At 45.1% G+C, this 27,578-nt stretch overlaps 1 protein-coding gene across 1 annotated transcript in view; it reads right to left on the bottom strand.

Moving 5' to 3' along the window:
• The window catches only part of LOC144820078 (uncharacterized), a 56,924-nt gene extending 29,597 nt beyond the window's left edge, over positions 1 to 27,327 (bottom strand). Inside the window, exon 1 of the mRNA XM_078677731.1 lies at positions 27,204 to 27,327. Within this exon, the coding sequence (XP_078533857.1) occupies positions 27,204 to 27,327 (124 nt within the window). The remainder of the gene's footprint in view (positions 1 to 27,203) is intronic.
• Between the last annotated feature and the right edge of the window lie 251 nt (positions 27,328 to 27,578).

Below are 27,578 nucleotides of genomic sequence, written 5' to 3'. Positions count from 1 at the left end.
CTCGTCCTGCAGCTCCTTACTGTCGCGGTCTCGCCTTGGCCAATGTCGCAGATGTTCCATAGTCTGTAGTCAGGCCACGTGCTCCCACATCCGGTCCTTCTTTCCTCCGACAGTCGTACCCTTAAATGAGTTTGAAAAGACAGTCTTTAGAGAATTGGTAGAGGAAGGTAATCACATAAGTCTATTTCTCTCCCAGCTCCAGGCAAAAAATGGAAACGTCCGTTATATTAGGGTTCACAATTAACATATAAATGATTGATGATGGGCCTGCTGGATTTACTATAACTTTCCTTCACAACTATTTCTTTGGTGTTTGTTGGTATTACAGTTACTTCTGATGGAGACCCACCTTCTTAATACGAGCCTTACAAAGCTATACTGTTCTTCAGGGCTTTATATTTACAAAGGGTGCTGTGAGCTATCAGCATGGTCTGATAGGTATCTTGCTGAGGGACGAACATAGGCTAAACATTTTTCATTCTATCAAGGCATCCTGCCTTTCAACTAAACATTTTCGCTTTCAATAGGGTTCATTGCAATGATTTCTTCACTTCGGTCTAATCTTTAACTTTGTAAACATCATTCTGATTCCTACATAGCCTCTTACGGCCTGACTACTTAATTAGAAAAGACAGGGGTCTTATGGGAAACAACTAGGGACATAGAAAACTGTGGTAAGGGCGTAAATCGACCCATCTCTTACAACCGGGGGTTGAGGGACAGTTTTATAACTCTCGTCTGGAGCAGCTGATACGGAACAGGGGGCGTTCCGGGAACATGAGGATGTTTCGATCATTTTTCTGTTAGGGTATTGCGACAATTCGGGATGGGGAAGGTCGCGTTATCTGAGGCATCTTTTCATGAGACAGGAGCTGCTGACATGTAGTTCCCTTATTTCGGGTCAGATTAGGGAACCTCAGTCGTCTTACCTGTCCTTTCCCTTATGGCCAAATCTCGGTTTCATCAATTTTTTTAGCGGAAAGGAGAGGTAGTGACACAGCGTCAGGGTGAGTTTATTAAAGACAAGTTTTGTGCAAATACTGGCGGTATTTGGAGCCAATTGGGTGGTACGCTAGGGGTGGCGGTTTGCCAATTTCGGTGCTAGTCGTTCGGAAGAGTGAGAGTGTGGAGGGGAGAGAGAGAGAGAGAGAGAGAGAGAGAGAGAGAGAGAGAGAGAGAGAGAGATGTGCAACCATAGGCTAGATAGTACACGTGCAACATAGGGAGCGGCCGTGTATTAAGATAGGCTATTCAGCGCATTACTCGACACGAGACATCGCGGGTCTGTGTTAGTATTTTGAAAGCATGCGGTTCAGGACGGGCAAACATTAGGCAGGGTAGAGGGGACATGCTTTAAGTAGAGAAAAACACCATTGTATCGCACTTCTCGCATTCTCGGACCTTCGATCAGTCAAGTCCACGTCTCAGTCGTACAAAAACATTTTCCCATAGATTCAGACATACGTGACACGTGTCCATTCACGTAACACGGCACAGGTTCAGACATACGTGACACGTGCCCATTCACGCAACACGGCACAGGGGTGACCGTGTTTTATCGTATCATACAACCTCTTGGCTCTCCCACTACAAGGGTAGTTTGCAGGTGTGTTTAGGTGCCATCTGGCAACGTTAGTCCGCTTCGTGCATCAGGCATGGCGTGACTTCGGATCTCCACCATACCTAAGTCGTGATTCTAATGTAACCTGCAGAGGGAGGGAAAAAAGGGGGGGAGAAAGGAGGGGGGACAACATTCGCGCATTTCAAATGCATGGGCACAAAAGTTCTTTATTTACCTCATACTCGTCTTGTCTCCTCGGGATAGAATCCCTGGGGTCTTAGTTTCCGAAGCCGGGGGAGGGGTGGGGTAGTGTATCCTTATAGGTCGGGTGCAGGGAAACGTTAAAAAGGAAACCAGAGGTACCTAGTGCGAGGTATCTAGTTGGTAGATGTATCTAGCTATCGGGGTCCTTAAATCTCTTTCAACGCTGTGATGTTCTAAGGTTCATCAGTTCTTCGGTCAACTCTGTTCCCTAGTGCCTTTGAGTGTCGTATTTTATAACATTCTATCAGTTACATCGTTTCATTTTACCCATCTTTTATATTCCATCATTTATACCGTTTCGTTTTACCCATCCTCAGAAGTCGAGGTCTTTCTCCATGCGCGAGTTCATGAGTCAGTCGCGTATCTGAAGGCAGAGTATCGTGTCGCAGATTCGATCCTTCATCCGGGGCTGGGCACCCATCTTTCGATAACCTTAAAGAGAGAACAAAGTAGGGTGCACAAAAAAACTCTCCCACTGATCCCATATTTTTTTTAAAAAGCATGCAATACCTGCTCATAGTTTGGAAAACCTTTATTTTGCAAAATCATTCAGTACGTAGATTATGAGGGTGCAGTCGTACTTGGCCGGACACGGCAATGGCTAAAGTGCGTACAGTAGGGGGTTGTTTCGCAGCAAATAAAAACATTAGAAAGGTTTATTCATTCATTCGTAGGAAACTAAAACGTCTATCAATTGGTTGGGGGATCGGGGGCATTTATTTCATAATAGTCAGACTAGTTGCAATCAGATTTCCTATATGCATACCGCGTGCGTGCGTCATAAGCGAGGTTATACATCAGCTATAAAAATATAATACATCGTACATTTGTAATCAACATTTTTAACGGGATCCTTTTACATGTTCGTCGAGTGAGCTCTCCTTCTTTCTTGTCAAGTGTACAAAGGATCATATATATGTCTCAGAACATCAAGTTTTTGTATTAGTAAAAAGGAACACCACGAGGTGTTCGTAAGTTCCCATTGATACCGGCGCCATTTTGGGCGGGGCCGGGTTAGTCCGGAAGTAGCATCAGGGAAGAATGTTTCCTAAATCCGGCCGTTGGACCAGAGTCCTTTTCGGCAGTTCAATAATTCATGCTAACAGAAGGAGTGGCTGTGTCATGTTTATTTCGTTTAGCGATCAAGGCAGTTGTTCCTTCACCGGAAGCCTGCAGGGGCCGAGGGCTCCTGGGACTTTTGTAGAATCTTCAAGGCTGTGGAGATGCTGTTGGAGGTGGGGGCTCGTGGCCCGGTGGGCAAGCGTCCGAGTTACATTGCTGGTCAAAGTCACTCTAGCGGCCTAGACCCGCCTTCCAGGGGCTCAGACGCCATTTTGAGGCCCTGCAGGGGCCGCCCTTCGTCGAGCCTGCAAGAGTGGAAGAGACCCTTTGGAGTGAAAGAAAAGGAACTCTGTGTCGTAGGAGCAGGACATTCGGCTAGGGTGCAGCTGTGGCGCCCCCACCTGGGGGGGCGGGGGAGACTCGTTCGCGCCATCTCCCTCTCCCGGTGCACCCCACGCTGCTCTCTTTCATGGGCCTGCACGATGGCCTTTCCACATCTCGTGCTCTACAAGTCCCATGTTCAGTGCTACGGAAGTACGGCCACCTGCGGCGCACATTCGGTGCTGCACAAGTATCGGTGCAGCCATTGCATATTCGGTGCTGCGCAAATATGGGCACCGTTGCATGTTCGGTGCTGCGCAAGTATTGGCGCCGCCCGGCTGGAGGATTTCGGTGCCGGGCCGGGGGGCTGGGAAACCTCCTATCCATGGAGGTGGGAGAGGCTCGTCCGCGTCGCCTCTCCCTCCCAGCCCAACTTGGACAAATTTCTGCAGAGGTATTTGTGATGGCCGGACTGGGGCTGGGAAGCCTCCTACCTGTGGAGGTGGGAGAGGCTCGTCCGCGTCGCCTCTCCCTCCCAGCCCAACTTGGACTAATTTCAGCGGAGGTAAAGAAGTGGCACCTGGCGTGTTGCTGCTGCCATTACGGAGGAGAAAAGAAAGAAGTGTCCCGTCCGTTTCTGGGCCGGGCTTCCGGTGGATGTCGGCCGGACGCCCCTGGCTTTGGCCCCATGAACGGGTTCCTTGGGTTATCGGCTGCAGCCGGATCCAGCTGGCCCCAGTCCCTGGCCATTGGTGGCCGGACCGGGGGAACATGTGGCGGGACTACCTGCAACTCTCAAGGGCCACTGCGACCGGACCGGGAGAGCATGTGGCGGGACTATCTGCAACTGTCACGTGCCACCGTGGCCGGACCGCTGGCCCCTGTCTCTCCTCCCTATGTTACGATTTCCTGGACGAGTGTTGGCAGCAGGACCCGCCTTATATGGGTTGCTGCCGGCTGGGCGTAGCCGCAATCCTGCCCCACCTTGGAAGTTTCCAGAGTGGGGGGATGTCCTGCTGACTTTCATTTTCTACAGTTTACCGTTCTTGTTTCTAGCGTTTCCTGTTGTTAGGGCATTAATAGGAGTTATTATTACGTTATTGTTATTGTTTCTTGCTTGTTATGTTAAATAAAAGTTCGTGTTCATCAGTGGCCTATTGATTTCGTTTTCCCATTCCTTTCTTTCCAGGTTGTTTCATGCTAAAGTTTCTATTAACAGAGGTTAAGTAACACGGAAACACAGGCAGAGGGATGACGTAGATTCATGCCTCACGTACACACAAACTCAGACGGGGAGACAGTACAAGTATGACACACAAAGACCCAAAGACAAATATAAAACAGTTATTGGCCATAATTATCTCTTTCTGTCTGTTAATTTAGAGCTAGACTGGGTTCCCGTCTTAACATTGTCCGATCTATGAAAACTCGAACATGTCACTGAAATCGGTCTGGCGAAATCTGTGCCATCGGGAATAATCAAACGTGGTGGTTCTATCTGGCCTGACCATGTCAGTCTGATTCTTCTTTGTCTCGAGCTTTTTCCCTTTCTTCCGGACTGTTATTCCTGTCGATCCTCTGTTCCTACTCTCGCTCAGTAAAGTCGGGCATTGGGCTTTCCAGTGCCCGACATATTTACAAAAAGCACATTGGTCTTGCCCTAAGTCTGGCCGTCCTGTGCGTAGTGTCGGGGGATTACTTTCGGGTCGTTGTGTCCAGGGGTTGTCCTGTTGATATATTCCTCTACCTGCTCTGTCCTCGTCTCTTTTCTTTCGCTGCATTGCTTCTTTGCGCCACATACCGAGGCTGTCGAGCATAATAGGCGTTGTCTTATTATTACGAAGGGCTATTTCTAACGTTTCTATTTTATCAAGGTCGAAGGATCCTACCAGTGGCCACTGTTTCTCTTGATTTTCTTTGGTATACCTGTGCCACAATTTATTATAGGCTATGGTAACTAATCCATAGTTTATGAACATGTCTTTATTAGGGGTGCCTTCCAGCGGAGCTAGATGATCCACCTCTAATAAACGGTCCGGGCTGAAACAGCTATCAATCAGTGGGGAGAAGACAGACATGACGGCTCGCAACGAGGGACAAAAAGTCAGCACTGCCTATCTTATCACTGTGTGCAAAGACTAGACAGAATATTTCTATTCTACGTTGTTTGCAGGCAGTGAATACCTCATGAACCAATAACAAAACAATAAATAAATGACCAGTGGGGAGAGTAAGTAGATCCGCAAAGGTCTGCGTCCTCTACCCTTTCACTATCTGCAAAGGGGAACCAGTTCTTTCCTGTTTGTAGACAGAGAATCTCCAGAAAACAATCTGCGAACGGTAGCTCGGGGTAAAAAAAAACCAGTTAATCAGTGTGGGAGAGGGAATCTCCCGAAAACCGTTAATAAATAATCAATTCAGTGAAGGAGAAAAATAGGCACGACGGCTGCGTTACCTATCCTTCACTGTTTGCAAAAGGGAAAGAGCCTACTGTTTCTCTGTGTGCAGACAGTGAATCTCCAAATAAGTCAAAAAAGAGTAATACTAGTATTTTCTGAACAATCAAACAATTATTTTGCAGTTCGTCGTGTTTACACGACCTTAACCGGACCGTATGGACAGTTTCTTGTCTTCCGAATCCAGCGCCCGATCGTCCTCTTTTCCTCGTATTCCTCGCAGCACTCCTAATGGTTCCCAGTCAGGACCGTAGATCACTCGAGAGAGGTCTGTTCGGAACTAGTGAAGTTCGGATGATCGGCTGCCAGACGAGGGTCTATTGGGCAAGAGCTCTCCCGATCGTTGCAGTCGTTCACTCTGTCGTCAGGACCTCTCCCACTGGATCCACGAGTCGCTGATGGGCCCCACGCTTGGGACGCCAATTGTTGAAACCAGGTCAGGGACAATCGATATTTGCCCGGCGGTATCGCCTCTTTAACCCACAAATTATTAATCAATGAAGAGGCAGGCGCTGGAGACGGGAAGGCAGGAAACGGGGTTTATTCTCTCCGGAGGAGAACACATCAGTTAGACAGCAGGTATCGTCATGAGGTGCTCTAAATGCATCTCTGAGGCCTAGCCTCTTATATACAGGTTTACTGCTTTATTACATATAACACATTCTTGGAAATGCTTTGATGTACGGAAAGACATTCTCGGAATCCCCGCTCCAAGCCCGTTCCCACACACATTTACAGTTGAAGTCCCCACCCTGGTCACAACAGGTGATGATTATCTCGCAGCTGGACATTCCGCCGATTCACGGAATGTGGGGGTTTGATCGGATCTCATAGGGTGGGGGCTTTGATCAATTCGGGGGTCGTTTGATGAGGGAAGCTTTCTACTGTACGGGGAGGGGCAATAAACAGTATCGGCAGAGCTAGGTGTCGGCCTGGGAACGAGGAAGACAAACGGGCACAGGAAAAAAGGGGTTTTTGCATCAAAGGATCTGGGACCATGAAAGGAATGAAGGGAGGGGTCGCGCCGGGAACAGGATGGGGCTTTGAGGCAGAGCTGCGCTAGAGAGGGGTTTATGACCCAAGGCATGTGAGAGCGGGGGGTTGTCAGCGCGCGGGCTTTGCGAGGGTGAAGGGTTATGCTGGGGGGGCTCAGTGGCGTGCAGAGGGTGGTTCTGGTCGAGGTACCTAAAATGGCGGGTGCGCACGACAAAAGTGTGGCATCCGGGGAAAAAGGCAAGATGGCGTAGATAATGTTTACCAAAATCGTACTAATATTCCACACTTCGTCTGGCCCGACCCATGGAGACAAAACAGAACAGATAATCTCACCAAGCCATAGCGTGAGCTCAATCTCTTGATTTATAAATGATTCAGCCCTGGTAAAGTGGCATCAAGGGGGCCCAACCCCCATGTCCGCCAACCCCATTAGGAGTACACATTTTTCACCAGAGAGTAGTAGGCAGCAATACGTAGTATTGATATTTTACAGGGAATAGCAGTGAACAATATATTACAAAAATCCTTGACCACAGTACCGTTAACTGGCGTAGAATGTATTTCCAAATGTCCGTTGGAAGGGGAGTTGCCCTGCCCTGCCTTGTCCTGCCTAGGACGGCCTAAGACGGCCCGCCCTTTGCCCAGGCTTAGCCCGGCGCGGCCAGTGCGCGTCCCTCGTCGCGGGGGCTTTGCTGGAGTTTTATGCACCTCTGGGCGTGGGACAGGCGTGTGCGGCTTCCTGCCACTAGGGATTCTGGACAATGCAGTCCCCCCCTCCCTGCGGCCGCGCCGAGATTGCAAGAGGCTGTGGCGGCGGGGGGAGACCAGCGCAGGAGGCAGGCGCGTGGCACTTTCGGCAGGGAGCAAGGAGCAAGGAACTGCGCGGGACCGCAGGAGCCAAAAGAGAAGGCCAGTACAGCTGATAGATTCGAGCCCCCGCTCCACCGGGGCTCTGCTGGAGTTTTATGTGCCTCCGGGGGTGTGACAGGCGTTGGTGGCTTCCTCCCGCTAGGGATTCTGGATAATGCAGTCCCCCCTTCCTGCGGCCGCGCCGAGATTGCAAGAGTCTGAGGTGGCGGGAGAGACCAGCGTAGGAGGCAGGCGCGTGGCACTTTCGTCAGGGAGCAGGGAGCCAGGAACTGCCCGGGACCGCAGGAGCCAAAAGAGAAGGCCAGTACAGCTCATAGATTCGAGCCCCCGCTCCACCAGGTCTCTGCTGGAGTTTTATGTGCCTCCGGGCATGGGACAGGCGTGTGCGGCTTCCTGCCTCTAGGTATTCTGGATAATGCAGTCCCCCCCTCCCTGCGGCCACGCCAAGATTGCAAGAGGCTGCGGCAGCGGGGGGAAACTAGCGTAGGAGGTGGGCGCGTGGCACTTTCGGCAGGGAGCCAGGAACTGCCCGGGACCGCAGGAGCCAAAAGAGAAGGTCAGTACAGCTGACAGATTCGAAAGGAGGTATAACCTCAGGAATAGGGATACTTTGAGAAAACCTGATAGATATCAAGATACTGATACACATTCCTATGGTACCTTTCAGACTTCATCACAGAAATCCGAAAGAAGAGGACGGTCAGAACACCAGGAAGAATGAGTGAAGTCTAATGACGATCATCACGTGCAGAAAAATACGAAAAATCAAATCACCAAAAAGAAAGTAGCAGGTCTAAAAATCAGACATGCCGAGGATCTTGAGGCCACAACTCAAGAATGGGGAATGGGATCAAAGGATGTTGGACAGTGCAGCAGAAGTCACCATAGCTCGCAAGAACATGAAGGATCATCTGGAGACAGTGGACTTGAATGAATACATTCAAGTTGAAACTGCAGATACCAGGGTTAGTGTCCCGCATACGTTATATGAAGTAACACTCCGGATGGAGGGAAAAATAAAAAATAGATAAAATAAAATAAAAAACACCAAGAAAAATAGGAGCACTCTTTTGGTAGCTGCTCTCACAGGGTTATGGCATTCTTCTAGCTGAACAAGACTGGCCACCTGAATTCGTCAGGGAGTGCCCACATGGTGAAGACATCATTATGCCAGCCCTCTCCAACCACATTCCAATTCATTTAAAATATACGTATGCCAGGAATTGGGCAGTGGCCCAGGCTTCTGCATTGTATAAATATCATGTAGGATGGGATGAGGATTCTCCTCACCATAAAATCCAATTGAAAAATCAACCAGCTGCACAAAGGCAGTACCCAGTTAAGCAAGAAGCTAAAAAACAGGTCAGGGAGATATTAGATCAACTTGAATACCGAGGGGTGATTGAAACATGCACCTCGTCAATGAACAATCCTTTGTTTCCTTTCTCCAAAACAGACAGTACATATTGTCTAGTTTTGGATTACAGACATCTAAACTCTTGTTGCAACACATTTGCAGTACAAAATGCACACAGTGCATCACTAATGAATAACATTGTGTGTAAAAAATATAAAACCACATTAGATATTTCTAACAGTTTATTCTGTCAAAACATTGCACAAGAAAGTAGGTATTTGACCGCTTCCTCAATTATGGGGACACGGCGTCACTTCTGTCCTCTCCCTCAGGGATTCAAGAACAGTCCTGAGTTATTCTCAGCAAGAGTAATAGAGTTACTACAAACTTATGAGGATGAAGCATTATCATATGTGGATGACATCTATCTAAGAGATGATGACTTGGATAGGCACTTGAACAGGGTGAACACCATAATATTGGGCTTTGCCTCTGAAGGGTATAAATTCAATTTTAAAAATTCACAAATTGCCCATTTAAACATCCTCTTTCTAGGATATGAATTATCAAGTGAAGGCAAAAGCCTGGCAGTCAACTTTTTAGAGAAGTGTTCCCTGCTCCAACTCCCAAAAACGATGAAAAAAAGTCAATTCTAGGTTTACGGAATTTCGGAAGAACATACATTTTAAATTACGCAGAAAGGGTTAAACCTCTCTACAAATTAATCAAACCTGATTTTAAAACAGTTAATTGGACCCAAAAACAAACTGAAATGTTGCGTGCGCTGCAAACAGACATGTTAGCAACTTAAACATTTACTAACACTCCTAAACGTACGCAACTTAGTGATTCAAATCATTCCAGGACAAAGTGGATTCACATACTTAACCTTCAATGAAGGAGAACAAGCACCAATAGCTCACAAATCACATTTGTACCCTCAAGCAGAAATGAAACTCACTTCTACAGAAAAAATTCTGACAGCGGTTCAAACTGCAGTAGCAAAAGAGAGAGCCCTCGCACAGGATACGCGCATCATGGTCATTACACCTGTACTTGTCTTAGAGGCAGTGATGAAAGCGAGCATTCCCAGTGCTAACGCTTTACATCCAAGATGGATGCAATGTGTTAATTCTCTTGCTGCAACAGACATTGAATACATTTTTTACCCTTACTTGAAAACACAAGCATTTCTACAATACGAACAAGAATGTCCCCTGCCTACTGAAATTCTGCCTCTAGAGCAGTATTAATGTATAATTTATACTGATGGATCAGCACAACCTGCTACGGTGGGGTAAACAAGCTTATAGTGCTGCGTATGCGATCATTAAAGGTCGCTGGCGTGATGGCAAATTCCGACCAATGGTCACTAAAACACAATCTCTAGGAGATTGTACAGCTCAGCGAGCTGAACTACAAGCATTCAAGATGGCACTTGAAAATAAAGATCGTGAATTCCCCACACTCATAGTGTGCAATTCGTATAATTGTGTTCAATCTTACAATGAATACTTGCAGAACTGGATTCAAAACGGTTTCAAAGATGCAAAAGGTGGCACAATCAACCATAAATTGTTTTTGGAACAAGTAGTTCATTTACGACGAGAACTACAAAAGGCTCACGTGATACTTACACTGAGTCATCAACGTGATGGCGTTCACGTTGCAAGGAATTCATTGGCTGATGAAGCCGCAAAGGCAGCTGTGCAAAAGGCTTCTGTAGCTGCAATCACTCATTAAAACACGTAAATAGACAGCAAAATAATGCAAGCTGTCAGTGCTTCAAGCAAAGACAGTGGTAAGTCATTACCGAAAGGCTTTCCACTGAAGTACTCATACATAACTGATGCGAATAATATTCAATTTGCTTGAATCCCTGGAGTGGGGGATAGAGTAATTCCAAACATGGTACATAGATTAGGACTAATCTAAGCAGCACATGAAGGGCTTGCCTCGGCACACGCAGGTGTTTCTGCCACAGTATCATTATTAAAACAGAGATACTCGTGGCCGCGTATGAGGAAACAGACCAGAAATGTTTTAGAATGTGAAATCTGCCAAAAGATGAAAGTCTCTAGAGTGAAACGTCCTGTGCAGACGCCCCTGTAAATTTCAGACAAACTATTAGCTTGCGTTTACCTGGATCCCTGCGGTCCCTTACAGAGGGATGGTAACTATAAATATATCATGGTTGCAGTGGATTAGTGTTCAAGATTTATTTGGATGTGGCCTCAGTGCTCGGCTGACCCTTGAACTGTTATAAAAGATTTGCAAGTCTTTATCGGTACATACTCAGTCATGCTACAATCTGACCAGGGTGCCGCATTTAGCTCTCGAGCTTACAAGGAGGCCATGGCCAAATTGGGCGTTGCATTTCGGTACTCTAGTTTATTCCATCCTGAGGGAAATTCGGGACATAAAGCTATCTATAACAGCTAGGGTTTTAGGCTTGGGTGACGGGTGGGTCAAACATCTAATAAGTGTCCAACGTAGTCTTAATAATCTTCCAAGAAGTTCTCTAGGGGGAATCACTTTATATGAAATTCTTTTTGGAACCAGAATGATAATTTCGGATCTCGATTGTCCGACTCAGTGGTAGGACAAAAACCCTTTGATATCAAAGATCGTTCGGCTGTTTTGCAGGACTTAAATGAAATAAGAACAAAACAAAGTAACATGTTCCTGAAGCCAACAACCACTGAAGAGAAACTGACCATCCCAGCAAGGCCAGTCTGGATTCCTAAGCTTGGGGATCTAGTCAGAGAAAAGATTGTGGACAAGAAGGAATACCTGTCTTAGCCATCCATGGATCAAGAACAGTATTACTGCCTCCCCCTGCTGGAAAAAAGGAGAACAGGTTTGTGTCAACCATTATCATGTGGCCGATAATAAGCAGAAGGCCAATTGGACTCCACAGATGTAGCAGACGCCCATGTCTGGTAACTATTCAAGTGGTTCAAACTGAGAGACTCATCACCTTTGAAGAATCTGCAGTGCGAAATGAAGGACTAAGCAACCAAGCTATGGAACTTGTACCTCTTGAAACCCAAATAACAGTTCGTCAAGAAACGCCTGTCTACAATGAAATAACATCTGACTATACAAATGTAACAAGTGAACAAGTGGTTCTAGTGATCCCTACAATTGACAGAACTGTCTCTGGCTATTTCATTAACTTTGATACGTTTTCCGAGGATCCCAGCAAGCCTGATTCAATGCCAGCTAAAACAACTTTCAAAGAACAAGCAACAGAACTTTTTCATCATCTGGAAAAGACTTATCTGGTTTCACCATGGATTGAACTTTGGATTGTGTTGTGTGTGCTTTTTCTTCTACTTTAGTTGGTAATAACTTTAAGTATGCTGATAAATGGAAGATATGTTAAAAAAGAACACAGCAAGTAACATCAACTTACTATTCAAGCCACACAAATCATCTCATCGTGAACAAAGAGGCTTGTCATCAGTGAACATCACATCCAATCCATTACCCGGTGGTATAGCTTGGGACAGAACTGATTATGACATTTTTGGCCCGGCAGAGCTGTTGAAGAATTTACACCAGTTCAAGATTTCCTTGAATTACTTTGTTTCATCTAGTACCTTTTCTGATGATTGGGACTTTGAGATTGTTAATACTATCATGTCAGCCTTAGAAATGTCTGCAAAATTTACAAATCATGAATACTTAGAAGGTTCACCATATTATGAACAAATGTATTGTTAGAATCATTACGGTCATAATTTCTTGCACAAATCTGCAAATCCTAGAAATATATTGATGTATAACCAATGGTAACTTTGTCCTACACCACCAAAGGGTAGCTCAAAAACAGTTTATGGCAAATTTCCATACTTTTCAGGTTTTAATGTTTCAAATCCAGAATCATTTTACTCTAAAATTGTAAACAAAACAGGAATGAAAAGTATGTTGACAAATACCAACCAAATTTGTTCTGCAGCCTTTTATGCTCAGGTGTCTACATTAGGTTTTGACTTTTGGAAAGACAACATTGAGACAAAAACTGTCTGAAGCACAAAAGACTGGCAAGTGCAGGTATTAGAAGCTTTATTTAGAGCCAGCATTATCCTAGAGCAAATCATGTTTTTGAATGACACTGTCCAACAGACTTCTTGTCTTGCGTTAGCCAAGATAAAAGATTTGAACAATCCGGCCATACCTAAACCTACACCTGATAGCAGTAACACTTCAGAGGGGGAGGTTGACGTATATACTATTTTACATCACAACAGAACCGATCCACATTGGAAAAAATGGTTAATCTGGCCCACAGACACAAACAACTGTCAAGATAGTTTCCTGAATAAAACACAAGGGTTCACATTCACTAGGCAGGATGCAAGATATGTGCAGTGACAGCATCCAGGAATAGCAACAGCATAGAGTGTAGGGAAACTGTGCCTTGAGTGGCTACATAGATCTACACTAAAAGATGTAAAACAACATTTATCTTTACTTAAAGATGGCGCTGATCTAAGGGTCTTCTTGCAAGGACCTACTAAACCGCTTCATAAAAGTTTTATTTATGCTGGTATCTATGCATTGGATAATGAAGCATGGAAGATTACGCAAGCAGAGACTGCAGAACGAATACGAGAAATTGATTGTATTAATTTAGAGAAATCTCTCTCTGTAGTTGACAATGGGTTAACGACTCTGTCGTGCAGGATATATTCTTTGGACAGCATAGTATCCTCTGCCATAGACATAGTGGAACAGGACTTGGTCATGTTGCAACATGGTCAGTCGTAATTACGTTCTATAATGCTATTAGGCTGGACAATATAAAACCTACATTCAGGCTACGTGCCTTGGCGTTTAATTAATACTAAGTTACTGTTTTCAGAATTTAATCTCACTGATAAACAGATCACACTGGCACAGAGGGGAGCAGACTATACGGTGCTCAGCATTGAAAAACTGGAAAGATTAATATTAACTATCGTTGAAAGACCGGGCCACAGAATGGATTATATATGTGGCAACAAAACCAATACTAAGCCCTCTTGGGTGCAGCCATTCAAAAACCTTACTGCGAAACTCTTCCAAAATGTTTACAGCAATATGGGATTTCTCCATGGCGAACATGGCTTAAGTTGCATGTTTCCGAGTAGCTTTAAAAATGTCAGCTGTGTCAACAGCACCTCCTTCAGATAGCTTATCTCTAACCCCCACAAAAGAGACCAAATTTGCAGTGATGCACATGTAATCTGTGGCTTGGCAACTGGTCCACAAGTCTGTTGTCAGGTGGATATTGTGAACAGCACTCTGCTGCAAAGCTTGTCCAACCAATTCCAGCACATCTTGATGTCGTGCCGTAACAGCATTTCTTGCGACATAGGGACGGCTGGGAACCTTCCATTAGGGCAGATGGCTGACACAAATTGAAGGAAACGCACACCTTCCACAAATGAAAAAGGGAGAAGGTCCAGCGCTAACATTTTAGCCAGCTTCGCATTGTACAACCGTGCCGTTGGGTGGTTGCGTTGGAACTGCCCCTCCAACCTAAGCATGCTCTTAATGGTAGGCTGGATCACTTTACTTTGTGGTGCTGTTGTTTTCATTAACCCACTTAGGCTCAACTATGCATTTTGTCTCATTGCAGTACTCGGTAGCCTTGGTTTCTCAGCCTGACTCTGAGTATGGCTCTTACTGCGGTGGCACTGAGATGTTGCTGAGGAGGATGTGGGCGGTACCACTACACTACTGGGTACAAACATCTCCCTCTTCTTCACCTGTAGCTTAGAACAAGATGCTACTTAGACCTTGGCCACCAACAAAGAAATCATAATAAAACCTGCAGACAAAGGGGGAGCAATTGTAGTCCAGTCAACAACGGCCTACGAGCAAGAATGCTCAAGATTACTATCAGACCGAAGGAACTACACAATCCTACGAGAGGGTCCCACTGAGTCCCTTCGCATCACCATTGTGGGCATTGTGGAGGAAGCTTTAGCACATGACTGGCTGACAAAAAAAGAGGCTGAGTTCTTAATTAAAAAACACCAAGGATCCCGTATTTCTATTGCATCCCTAAAATACACAAAAACCTAGAAAAACCACCAGGGAGACCAATTGTCTCGGGCATTGGATCCATCCTGGAACCTTTGTCAAAATTTGCTGACGCTTTCCTCCGCCCTCTGGTACAAGCTACAGATACCTATTTAAAGGACACCAAAGCAGTCCTTCAACTGATTAAGGACTTGCCTTTCGATCCAACCTCCCAATTACTGCTCAGTCTCGACGTTGAGAGTTTATACACCAGTTTACCACACGATGAAACCCTGGCCATAATGGAAGAAGTACTATATACAACCCCCTGGAAATACCAAACACCAAGGGGAGTAGTGCTTGAATGCATATCCACAGCACTTACAAAAAACTTTTTTGAATACAACACCACCATCTATCTTCAAAGCCACGGGACCAGCATGGGCAGTACTTTTGCTCCTAGTCTAGCCAGGTTATACGTCCACCACCTAGAAAACACCAAGATTCTCAACGAAAACAAACCTTATAAAAACTGCATAAATACCTGGAAGAGGTACATAGATGACGTGTTCGTCATCTGGCAAGGAGATCTCCAGTCAGTCAACAACTTCATGGTTTGGCTGAACACACAAAACATACCTAAAATTCACCAGTTCGGTCTCAAGAGACACTTTGGTTTTTCTTGATTTAAACATCTACCATGAGGGCGGGATTTTGAAAACAACCACACATTTCAAACCAACGGCCAGGAATTGCCTCCTCAGTTTTGATTGTTTTCACCCCGGACACCTCCGGGAAAACCTACCGTATGGCCAATTTGCGCATGCGTAGAAATTGTACATATGTGGCAATGTTCAAATCACAGGAGGCTGATTTAAAAAGCAAGCTACAAAAAAGACAGTATCCGGACCGTATCATCAACTCGGCCTTAAAAAGAGCACGCAATAATAACAGGGATGCCCTCCTGGAAGAGAAGGTTCAAAATGAGAATGAACAATACAGACCCATCTGTGTAACCACATACAACTCGCACTCGAATGAGCTCTCCAAGATTGTAAATAAGCACTGGCGAATACTAACATGTGGAAATTTAACCATGGAGAAAACAATGTTTGCACACAGACGGGGGCGCAATCTGAAGGACATTCTTGTCCATACATGTCCCAACAAGTACCAGGCAGTCACACCATCTATACAAGGAATTCAAGGACATTTCCCATGTGGCAACTGCAGTAGTTGCCATTTGACAAAGAAAAGTAAGCAGTTGACATTCAGGAATGGGACAAAGTGGGACCAACGCAAAATGACCAACTGCAACAGTAAAAATGTAGTGTACCTGATCACGTGTCCTTGCGGCCTGGAATATATAGGCATGACCACACGGCCAGTGAAAACAAGACTAAATGAACACAAGAGCAACATACGTTGCAAAAAAAGCACAACAAAAATGGCTACCCACTTTTTAGAGGCTGGGCACTGCGTCAATGACCTGCACTGGACAGTAGTAGAACAACTGCAGAATGAGAATGGCCTTTTCGAGAAGGAACAACGTTGGGTGTTTCGCCTGGGCACACATATCACAAGTCTCAATGACGAGATACCGTGGGGCCAGCTGAATTGACATCTCAAATCCACCACACATACTTTAATCCCTCATAACCTGTTGTAAATACTGACCCTCATGACAACAAGAGGGTGCGTTATAGCAGTCCTTTTCTCACATAGACTAAGTTAATCCGGCTACCTTCTATAGTTAGTACTCATACATGTACTCAGAACCAATTAGAGTATTTTCTTGTAACGAAGGTTATATCCATTTTTAGGAGGTACTCCATAGACTGCATTGGTTGATGTACGCTTGCGCAACCCACATGTGGGGCCAGCTGAATTGATATCTCTAATACCTCATAACCTGTTGTAAATACCGATCCACATGATAACAAGAGGGTACGTTACAGCAGTCTTTTTCACACATAGACCTAGTTAAACTGGCTACCTTCTAAAGTTAGCACTCGTATATGTACTCAGAAACATTCAGAGTCCATGTAACAAAGGTTATATCCAACTTTAGGAGGTCCTCCACAGACTGCAATTTCAGTTGAATGCATGCGCAACCCACACGTGAACAAATTAAAGTGACAAGACGAATCATGTGTGCGCATGCGCCACTGGTTGAACATTACAACCAACCAGATACGGTTTGCATTGCGCTTGCGCTGGAGATCAGCATCAGGTTGTCTTAGGAAGCTCCGCTACGGCACAGCGCTTTGTTACAGCGCAGGCCCAGGATAAAGCGCTGACACATAACAAAAACCGGATTACCCAAGTATGGCCTGGCTACTTTATCCGGTAAAGAATCCGAGCAATTAGGCCACCTATATAAGGGCCACACCCACGCTCTGACACCGCACTCACAGCGGAGCCGCATACGGGGCCGGAAGGGACATTTTATCCTGCAGATCGTGAGTATGGTAACAACGTGTGTTGAGGATCTCTACCAACAGCTAGGTGAGTAATCTAGACTAATAATAATCCACATTTGTAAAGCGCACAATCACCCGTAAGGGTCTCTAGGCGCTGGGGGCCGTCGGGAAGATTAAGCAAGCTATTGCCCAGAGTCACATGGTGCTGGGCTAATCTGCCACCGGTGCCGGGGATCGAACCGTGATCCCCAGATTCCAGCGTCAGTCGCCCTGGCCGCGGCGCCACACCTCTTCCACACCTCTAATAAACGCATGTTCTTTACAGGTAGCAGTGTGGCACGACAACCTCTACGTTGAGAGGCTCATGAGGCATTTCCTGATGGTCTAAACAAGTATGAACCACTTTAATATATCAGAGCCACCCCTGATATAATTATGACACAGACACTGGATTATTACTAACTAATGGAGCGTGTGTTTTATGTTCTCTGTTTGTATGTCTTGTATGTGGTACTTTTTTCTTTATAGGGCACGACATCACGGATAGTATGACACTGAGTGTCTAGTGATAGCAGCCCACACTATATATAATTATATATATTTTTTACAGGTCACTGTACCTTCATCTTTATGGGGATCGGATCACCAGATTTTTGTTTTCTCCTTTCCAGGTTTTGCAAATAGCAGAAACCATCAACGAGTAAATTGTAGGTACATTTAGCCTGCATTACATTGCACTTTTCTTTATTTCTCAAATATTTTTGAGGGTAGGGGATTTGTGCACCCTGTCCTGAAGAATGAGTTGACACTCCGAAACATGTCGACGCACCCAAGAGATCATGCACATTTTATTGTATAACATCTCCAATTTTCACTCTTTTTAACAGTACCAGCCCGGGGGCTCATTAAAAATTCTTTTTTGCCTTCCCCATGAGCCAGGTCCTTTTTAACTTTTTCATCACTCACTAGATAAACCCCACCACTCACGCACATTATAATTTTTCAAAACCCTCACATGCACCACACACATAGACACCAAAATAAGTGCTCCAGCGTAGCCGTAGGTCGCAGCACACCGCATCCCGTAGAGGGGTGCGAAGACCCCAATGATGAAGCATGACACCAAGGGTCCTTTTGGTGTGTGAGGGGTATTTATCACACACTGTGTGCTCCCCACCTTTGTAGGGAACACCATCGTCTTCATCAAAATTATCCCCCTCTTGTACATCTACCTTCATAACTCTAAGTTTTTCTGGAACCTTCCTTTTCAGAAGCATTGTCTTATGGCGTGCATCACTCTCAGACTGAGCTGTCACGATCATCAGAAGCAGGGCTTGAAGAAGAAGATAATGGACTAAGCCTCCTTTTCCTTCCTGGTGGTCTGGAAGACAATAGATCTTCTGAAACAGTGGTTTGCTCCACTTTGTCTGCAGGAAGCTCGATTTCCTGAAATGCCCCTACTTCAGGAGAAACTACTATTGTGGGCTGTTCTTGCAGCTGCTGCTGTTCTTGTGGCTGCTGCTGTTCTTGCAGCTGCTGCTATTGTTGTTGCGGCTGCTGCTGCACACTTATCTGCTGACTTTCCGCCTGTGTTGATTGTGTACTACTTTGCGATAATGACATTTCAACATCGCTGCTCATTAGTTAACTGGCTACCTCTGCGACACTCAAGGGCTTGGGCATAGGTTGGTGGGGTTGGACCACTGGTGCGGAGGTGCTGCTCCCAGCTTGGTTCCCTGACTAGGCTGCTGCTGGCATAATTTTTTTGGTCCCCAAAAAAACATTGGCCGGCACACCAGTCATGGTTAGTGGCACTGCCTTATTCTGTTCCTTCTTCTCATCTGCAACTTTCTTGGTACTGGACCTGGTACCTTTCTTTGGGGCCATCTTCTTCAGATGTCAGGCAGGACGCAGGTGCACAAGTTGTGGTCACACTTGGATGTGATGCACAGCAGGACTTCTGTCTGGCCGGCAGTACAACGGGTGATGATGATGACACCTCCTCCTCTGGCATTTTGTGCACCTAAAAGCAAATAAGCCAGGAGAAGAACATCAGTGAAATGTTGCATTTGTTGTTGTGGTGCAGTTACTACTGTACTAGTACAAACACACAAACAAACAAAAGATATAGTCTAGCCATTTCTGAGACTTTCACAACAAGGGCTATGTTATACTACTGTGTACACACTACACTCTCAGGAAGGATAGGAAAGAGAATAAGAACCATCAAAATAAAAATGTAATGGAAGTGGGGTCGACCCGATTTGCCATTAAATTATTTGAGCATCACATCATTCATGTAGCTGCTGCTGGCAAAGGGGATGGATGGATGGAAGCAGTAAATCAATAGGAAAACCATGCAGGCATATATGGCAAAATCAGGACACTAATAACTCCCACCACAAAAAAGGCCACTAGCCACATGGACACTCACAAATCACAAGCAACAAGCAAGCAGGAGGCCTGGGAAACACCATGAGCTGACAAAGGCCTATAACAGCCTGGCAAAGGATGCATGCTAAAGCCCACTGCTCTGCCTTTTTCATGCAATAAAATGCAAAAACAAAAATACAAAGGCCCAAAAAAGGTCTGCAGGGTGCATGCATTGCACACCAACACACACCAGACACACACACAACAAAGGCATGTCTTTAAGACACCCAACATCAGAAACCCCACCCAACAAACACACATTTCCCAACTCAATCCAATGCCATCCATGCCCCAAATTATGTCTACATTCAACAGACCACACAGAAACACTTGTATAATGCAGCTGTGGCTACCTGCTCTGAGCCTCCTGGATGAAAGCAGGCCTGTTGGCAGACAAGGCCAGACAAGCTTGTAGGCCTAGGCTTCAAAATGGCCACCAGCCACATGGCCAGCCCACCCAACTACAAGAAACAGAAGACAGACAATGCACTGCAGTCCCATTGCAAAAAGCACACTGCCAGCCTTTATAATGTCCGCCAGCCTCATGGCCAGGCCTACCCACACCAACAAGAAGCCTAGGCCACAAAGGAATAGCATGCAGGCCTATATGGCAAAAGCAGGACACTAATAACTCCCACAACAAAAAAAGGCACCAGCCACATGGACACTCACAAATCACAGGCAACAAGCAGGGGGCCTGGGAAACACCAGGACCTGACAAAAGGCCTATAAAAGCCAGGCAAAGGATGCTTGCTAAAGCACACTGATCTGCCTTTTTCCATGCAATAAAATGCAAAAAACGAAAATACACAGGCCCAGAAAAGGTCTGCAGGGTGCATGCATTGCACACCAATACACACCAGACACACACAACAAAGGCATGTCTTGAAGACACCCAACATCAGAAACCCCACCCAAAAAAACACATTTCTCAACTCAATTCAATGCCATCCATGCTCTGAATGATGTCTAAATTCAAAAGACTGCACAGAAACACTTGTTTATTACAGCTGTGGCTACCTGCTCTGAGCCTAGTGGATGAAAGCAGGCCTGTTGGCAGACAAGGCCAGACAGGCTTGCAGGCCTAGGGTTCAAAATGACCACCAGCCACATGGCCGGGCCCAGCCACAGAAACCCCACCCCACAAAAACACATTTCCCAACTCAATCCAATGCCATAAATGATGTCTAAATTCAACAGACCACACAGAAACACTTGTTTAATGAATATGTGGCTACCTGCTCTGAGCCTATTGGATGAAAGCAGGCCTGTTGGCAGACAAGACCAGACTAACTTGCAGGTCTAGGCTTCAAAATGGCCCTCAGCCACATGGCCAGGCCCACTCAACTACAAGAAATGCACTTCAGGCCTATTGCAAAAAGCACACTGCCACCCTTTAAAATGGCCACCAGCCTCATGCCCAGGCCTACCCACAACAACAAGAAGCCTAGACCACAAAAGAATAGCATGCAGGCCTATATGGCAAAAGCAGGACATTAATAACTCCCACCACAAAAAAATGCCACCAGCCACATGGACACTCACAAATCACAAGCAACAAGCATGGGGGCTGGAAAACACCGGGATCTGACAAAAGGCCTATAAAAGCCAGGCAAAGGATGCCTGCTAAAGCACACTGATCTGCCTTTTTTCATGCAATAAAATGCAAAAAACGAAAATACACAGGCCCAAAAAAGGTCTGCAGGGTGCATGCATTGCACACCAATACACAACAGACACACACAACAAAGGCATGTCTTGAAGACACCCATCATCAGAAACCCCACCCCACAAAAACACATTTCCCAACTCAATCCAATGCCATCCATGCCATAAATGATGTCTAAATTCAACAGACCACACAGAAACACCTGTTTAATGAATATGTGGCTACCTGCTCTGAGCCTACTGGATGAAAGCAGGCCTGTTGGCAGACACGACCAGACAAGCTCGCAGGTCTAGGCTTCAAGATGGCCATCAGCCACATGGCCAGGCCCACCCAACTACAAGAAATGCACTTCCGGCCTATTACAAAAAGCACACTGCCACCCTTTAAAATGGCCACCAGCCTCATGCCCAGGCCTACCGACAAAAACAAGACACCTAGGCCTCAAAGGAATAGCATGCAGGCCTATATGGCAAAAGCAGGACATTAAAAACTCCCACCACAAAAAAATGCCACCAGCCACATGGATACTCACAAATCACAAGCAACAAGCATGGGGGCTGGAAAACACCAGGAGCTGACAAAAGGCCTATAAAAGCCAGTAAAAGGATGCATGCTAAAGAACACTGCTCTGCCTTTTTCATGCAATAAAATGCAAAAACGAAAATACACAGGCCCAAAAAAGGTCTGCAGGGTGCATGCATTGCACACCAACGCACACCTGGACACACACACCAAAGGCATGTCTTTAAGACACCCAACATCAGAAACCCAACCAAAAAAAAACACATTTCCGAACTCAATACAATGCCATCCATGCCCTAAATAATGTCTAAAACTCAACAAGCTTGCAGGTCTTGGGTTCAAAATGGCCACAGCCACATGGACGGCCCAGCCACAGAAACCCCACCCAACAAAAACATATTTCCCAACTCAATCCAATGCCATCCATGCCCTAAATGATATCTAAATTTAACAGACCACACAGAAACACTTGTTTAATGCAGATGTGTCTACCTGCTCTGAGCCTACTGGATGAAAGCAGGCCTGTTGGCAGACAAGGCCAGACAAGTGTGCAGGCCTAGGCTTCAAAATGGCCACCAGCCACATGGCCAGGCCTAACAACAGAAACCCCACCCCAAAAAAACACATTTCCCAACTCAACCCAATGCCATCCATGCACTAAATGATGCTTGAAAATGAAATACATTCAAAACACACCAAAGAAACAGTTGCTTCATCATGCACCCACCCATGACTAGCTCTGGGCCTACTGACTACTACTACCCACAACAATTTAAAAAAAAGGAATGATCAGTACCAAAATTAAACAACTGCAATGCCCCCAATCAAACAGACACAACAACCACTTACTTGTAAAATATCTAATTCTAAAATCCTCAAATCCATTGATAATGATGCAGCAGACAAAAAGAGTGATCTTTCCAGCTCAAAATCCAAAGGCAGAATGAGCAGGAGATGGACAAAGCCCTGGGAGGAGCGTGCTGGACAGGAAGAGGAAGTTGGAGATTCTGTGGCACTTCCTCCCTCTCCCCCCATTTTAAACAAGCATTTGCAAAGCAATGGGTCTCGCATTAATTAAGTTTGAGCTATTGGCATTGCTAAATATTGCAACACTAATTGCAACAAAAGTCTATGAATTGTAGGCCAACAAAATGTGTATTTATTTTTGTAGCAATGGTGGCATGCTGCACTTCAGATGAATATGTTTAAAAGTAAAGTGTGCCATACTGCGATTGCTACAATAGTTAATTGTGGATGCGTTAACAATTGATGTGGGCACGGATGGCTGGTGATGTGTGTGCCTGTAGAAATTGTGCACTGGTGGTGTGTGTACCTGGTGGAAGCGTGCACTGACGACTGGTGGTGTCTGTGCCTGTTGAAAGCGTGCACTGACGACTGGTGGTGTCTGTGCCTGGTGAAAGTGTGCACTGACGGTGTGGTTGTGTGTGTGGTTGTGTGTGTGTAGTTGTGTGTGTGTGTGGTTGTGTGTGTGTGGTTGTGGTTGTAGTTGTGTGTGTGGTTGTGTGTGAGGTTGTGTGTGTGTTGCGTGTGTAGTTGTGTGTGTGGTTGTGGTTGTGTGTGTGGTTGTGGTTGTGCACAACTGAAATGTACAAAAGTTCGATTTTTTATCTAAGTTTACCATTGTGAATCGGGCCCTATTTTAATCAGGACTTAAACACAATCATCTTTGTGCACTATCTCTATGGGGACTTAAACATCACTATAATAACACTCTGTATTTGTATGGGCTTAAAAAAAACAATAATACTTGAACATCACTATAAAAACATACTATCTCTGTGGGGACTTCAAGTAACTAAACACAAGCTCTATTTCGACTTGAAGCACCAGGTGGTGCCATGAGGCAAAGTTAGACTTTTGGTCAAAATTTACCTTTGGGAATACTGAAAAGTAGTAAAGATAGACTTTTTGTCTACGTTTACCTTTGTGAATCGGGCCCTATTTTAATGAGGACTTAAACACAATCACCTTCATGCACTATCTCTGTGGGGACTTAAACATCGCTATAATAACACACTATCTTTGTGGGGACTTGAACAACACTGTAATAAAACACTATCTTTGTGGGGACTTGAACATCACTATAATAACACACTATCTTTGTGGGGACTTGAACAACACTGTAATAAAACACTATCTCTGTGGGGACTTGAACATCTCTATGATAACACACTATCTCTGGGGGGACTTGAGCATTTCTATAATTACAGACAACCTATGTGTGGACTTGAACATCATTAGATTCACACCCTTTATAATGGGATTCAAGCTTTGAATGTACACACTATTTCAGTATCTCTGTGGGAACTTAAACATCTATTTTGCTAAAAATGTCAGCAGCTACTCAAGCTCTGGATTCCACTTGACCATATTCCTTTGTTCCATATGTTAATTTCTGTATGTGTTACTTCCCTTATCTCCTAAGATTTTAAGCACTAATAAGTAGGTTAAATGAAGCTTTAAGTGTCTTTCGTTAAGCATGATATGGTATTTGCTGGCACATTAAGACAATCTGCCTTTAATGTATACACCTATTATATATGCAGCAATTCATATATGAATATATTACAATGTTGTTTGTGTATATTGTTGCTAAAATAAACATTTAGCCATGTGCCTTCAACTGTATTCAATCACAAATAGTGTTATGGACTAGGTCCCCACAAGGATGGTAGCACATGTTCAAGTCCCCACAAGGATGGTGCTGTGCACACGAATAAATAACAATATATTTGCAAATTTGAAGCAGGATCCTGTATCATGAATTTTTTCTTAACATTTTTCTGTTAGTTGTGTGTTTTAAAAACATTGGGAAAGGTAAGTCCCCACAAGGCAGGTATTCACACATAGGGGCATATTACCAACAACTAGCGATAATTATCGCTATGTTGGCTTAGCGGCAATAATTTTATCGCCGAGCTGCGGCGATTTTTATCGCTTAGGAACCTTGCTATTATCAAGGTTTATCTCCTAAGCAATAAAAATCGGCCAAAATGCATGAATATCGCTGAAAAGTCAGCGATATTCATGCATTACCGAGCTAATGCTCTTAGCCATGTTATCCACCTACCATTGGATAACATGGCTAAGAACTGCTCAGGGGCAGGTGTTAACTTTTGGAGATATTCGCGCTTAGCACGAATATCTCCAAAAGTTGGGAATAGGAGATAGCCATGTTAGCGACTGTTTCCAGTCGCTAACATCTTGACACGCCCACTTTGCATGTCATTAGTGATAAATTTCACTGACATGCAAAGCGGGGCCCAAGATGGTCGCTATCTCCTACTAGCTGTCGCTAACTGGTGTTAGTGACAGCTAGGTAATAGGGAGATAATTTTATCTACGCTTTCTTGGCTTTTAAAGCCAAAAAAGCGGAGATAAACCCCTTGATAATATGCCCCATAGTTCCCTGTCAGAACCATAAACTTGTTCTAGCCTTACCGACTCTTGCACAGGAACAGAGATGCTTGAACCCAAATTCCTCTCAGTAATGCTGGTAGGTCTTTACACAGAACCTCCCATCATTACCTAAAGGGACGGGGGAATTGGATAAAATAACAAACAGAGAAGAGACTGGTCCTGCATTGGCTCCCTCAGTCAGCTACCTTCTGGGCGGACTCCTTTGATGGAAACCTAAAACAATAAACATCATTACTTTCCTGACCCCCTACAGTCTATGTGAATCTACTCTATTATCTTCTCTCACCCACCCTTATTATGCTGGACCTTAGCTCCTCTTCTGAATTTTGGGTAGTGATTATTTTCTCCTTTAATTAGTTGTCACTAGTGTGAAAGAAGAAACAGGTATATTAATTTCCTTCTCTAGTGAGCCTAAAACTAATATTATCTAATAGTTGTAGTAAGTGCACTTACTTCACTAATTAGCGGAGTTTCCTCTAATTGGGGGTTCTGTTATTCTCTGTATTTTGGTAAGGTTCTTCTGAGTGTCTAACCCTTGCTTGTATTGTCTTTTGCAGGTTGGCAGAGCTATTCACTACTCAGTAGTTCCTTGGTACGTATTTACATATTTACATAGCATTTATAATTCTCTTTCATGACTAGGTCCTGTCCTTATAACCACTTCTTTCTTTTCTTAGGTCTCTCTACATGAAGGCTGTGACACTGGGTCCTTCTCAAACCAGGTAAGTAACTTTGTACAACAACTATGCCTTAAAGTCAATGAGTGTTCACTTAGCGTATCTCTTCTGACGTCTATGCTCCAGCGCGTTCACTCCTTTCCTCACGGCATGCCAAATAGTCTCTTTTTCACTGATAAAATCTCTCAGCAATCCGAAACTCCCCTCTTTCCCCTTCTCACCGTAACACTCCACACCCTTCTCCTCAGACTTCAGCTTAGCGGCAAATCTCCACAAGACGTTCCTTATTTACAGCTCGGTAACTCGCGCTTGACTTACGCGCCGAGTCCTGACCTGAATTTATCCGCACATAAGATTGCGGCAAGGCGGCGACTCTGTTTCTCAAGGTTGATAATTTCCTCAGGACTCTTAGCGCTTGTGCAGGAAACAAACACTCCAGTCAAATTCTTTTGGTGAAGTGCGCCTTCCCCGAGGCGCTCGCGCTGCACGTTGATTTCATTGCAGCTGTGACCTAAGAGACTAGAACGTCTACTGGCCATCTGCCATGGCAACAGCGGCGGCCATCTTATGTCTCCAGGTCCGCACCTTCTCTGCCCAAGTGTCTTCCGCAGCATCTTGTCCTGTTTGCCTCGTTGTTGGGTAGCAGAGAATAGAACCCACGGTTCGGATCCTGACAGTACCCCCCAACAAAGCAGGTCCTCTTTTTTTTGGCTTGGTGGGGAATCGTAGATGAAAGGATCTAATTAAGCTTGGTGCATGAACTTCCTTCTCTTGTTCCCAAGATCGCTCTTCAGGGCCATATCCTTTCCAGTCTATTAAATAGTACAACTTCCCTCTTGATCTCTTAGAGTCCAAAATTTCTTTTACTACGTACTCAGTTCCTGTTTCTAACTGACTTGGCTTCGGGGGTGATTGCCTTCTCAGGTTTGCAGGAGCCTTCTTTAACAATGAAACATGGAAGACTGGGTGTATCTTTAACTTGGGTGGCAGTTTTAGTCGATAAGTAACTGGATTGATTTGTTCATCGATAGGATAAGGGCCGATAAATCAAGGTTGAAACTTTCTGTTTCCCCTTAACCTCAAATTTCTGGTACTCAACCAGACCTGATCTCCATTAGCCAAGGATGGCCCCTCACGTCTCTTCCGATCGGCATATTTCTTGTACTTTTCTTTGGCTACTCGTAGATTGTCTTCAGCCCTTTGCTGGATTTGAAACAGGTGCGACATGACTTCCTTTACTGCTGGAACTGATGTTTCCATTTGCCGAATGGTAGCATTTGGATGCCTGCCATAGTTCACGAAAAAGGGGGAATACCCTGTCGAGCTGTTCTTCGCATTATTGTGAGCGAATTCCGCTGTCCACAAATAATCCAACCAATTTCCTACTTCTTTCAAAAGGAACAGCCGCAAATATTGTTCCAGTTCTTGGTTCACCCTTTCAGTCTGCCCATCAGTTTCTGGGTGGTAACTAGTGGAGAATCTAACTTCTGTTCCCAACCCTTCCATAAAGG

The sequence above is a fragment of the Lissotriton helveticus genome, chromosome 2_1 (assembly GCF_964261635.1).
Source record: "Lissotriton helveticus chromosome 2_1, aLisHel1.1, whole genome shotgun sequence".
Taxonomy (NCBI): domain Eukaryota; kingdom Metazoa; phylum Chordata; class Amphibia; order Caudata; family Salamandridae; genus Lissotriton; species Lissotriton helveticus.
Note: the sequence above shows the minus strand (reverse complement) of the source record. Positions and strands in the feature narration are given on the sequence as shown.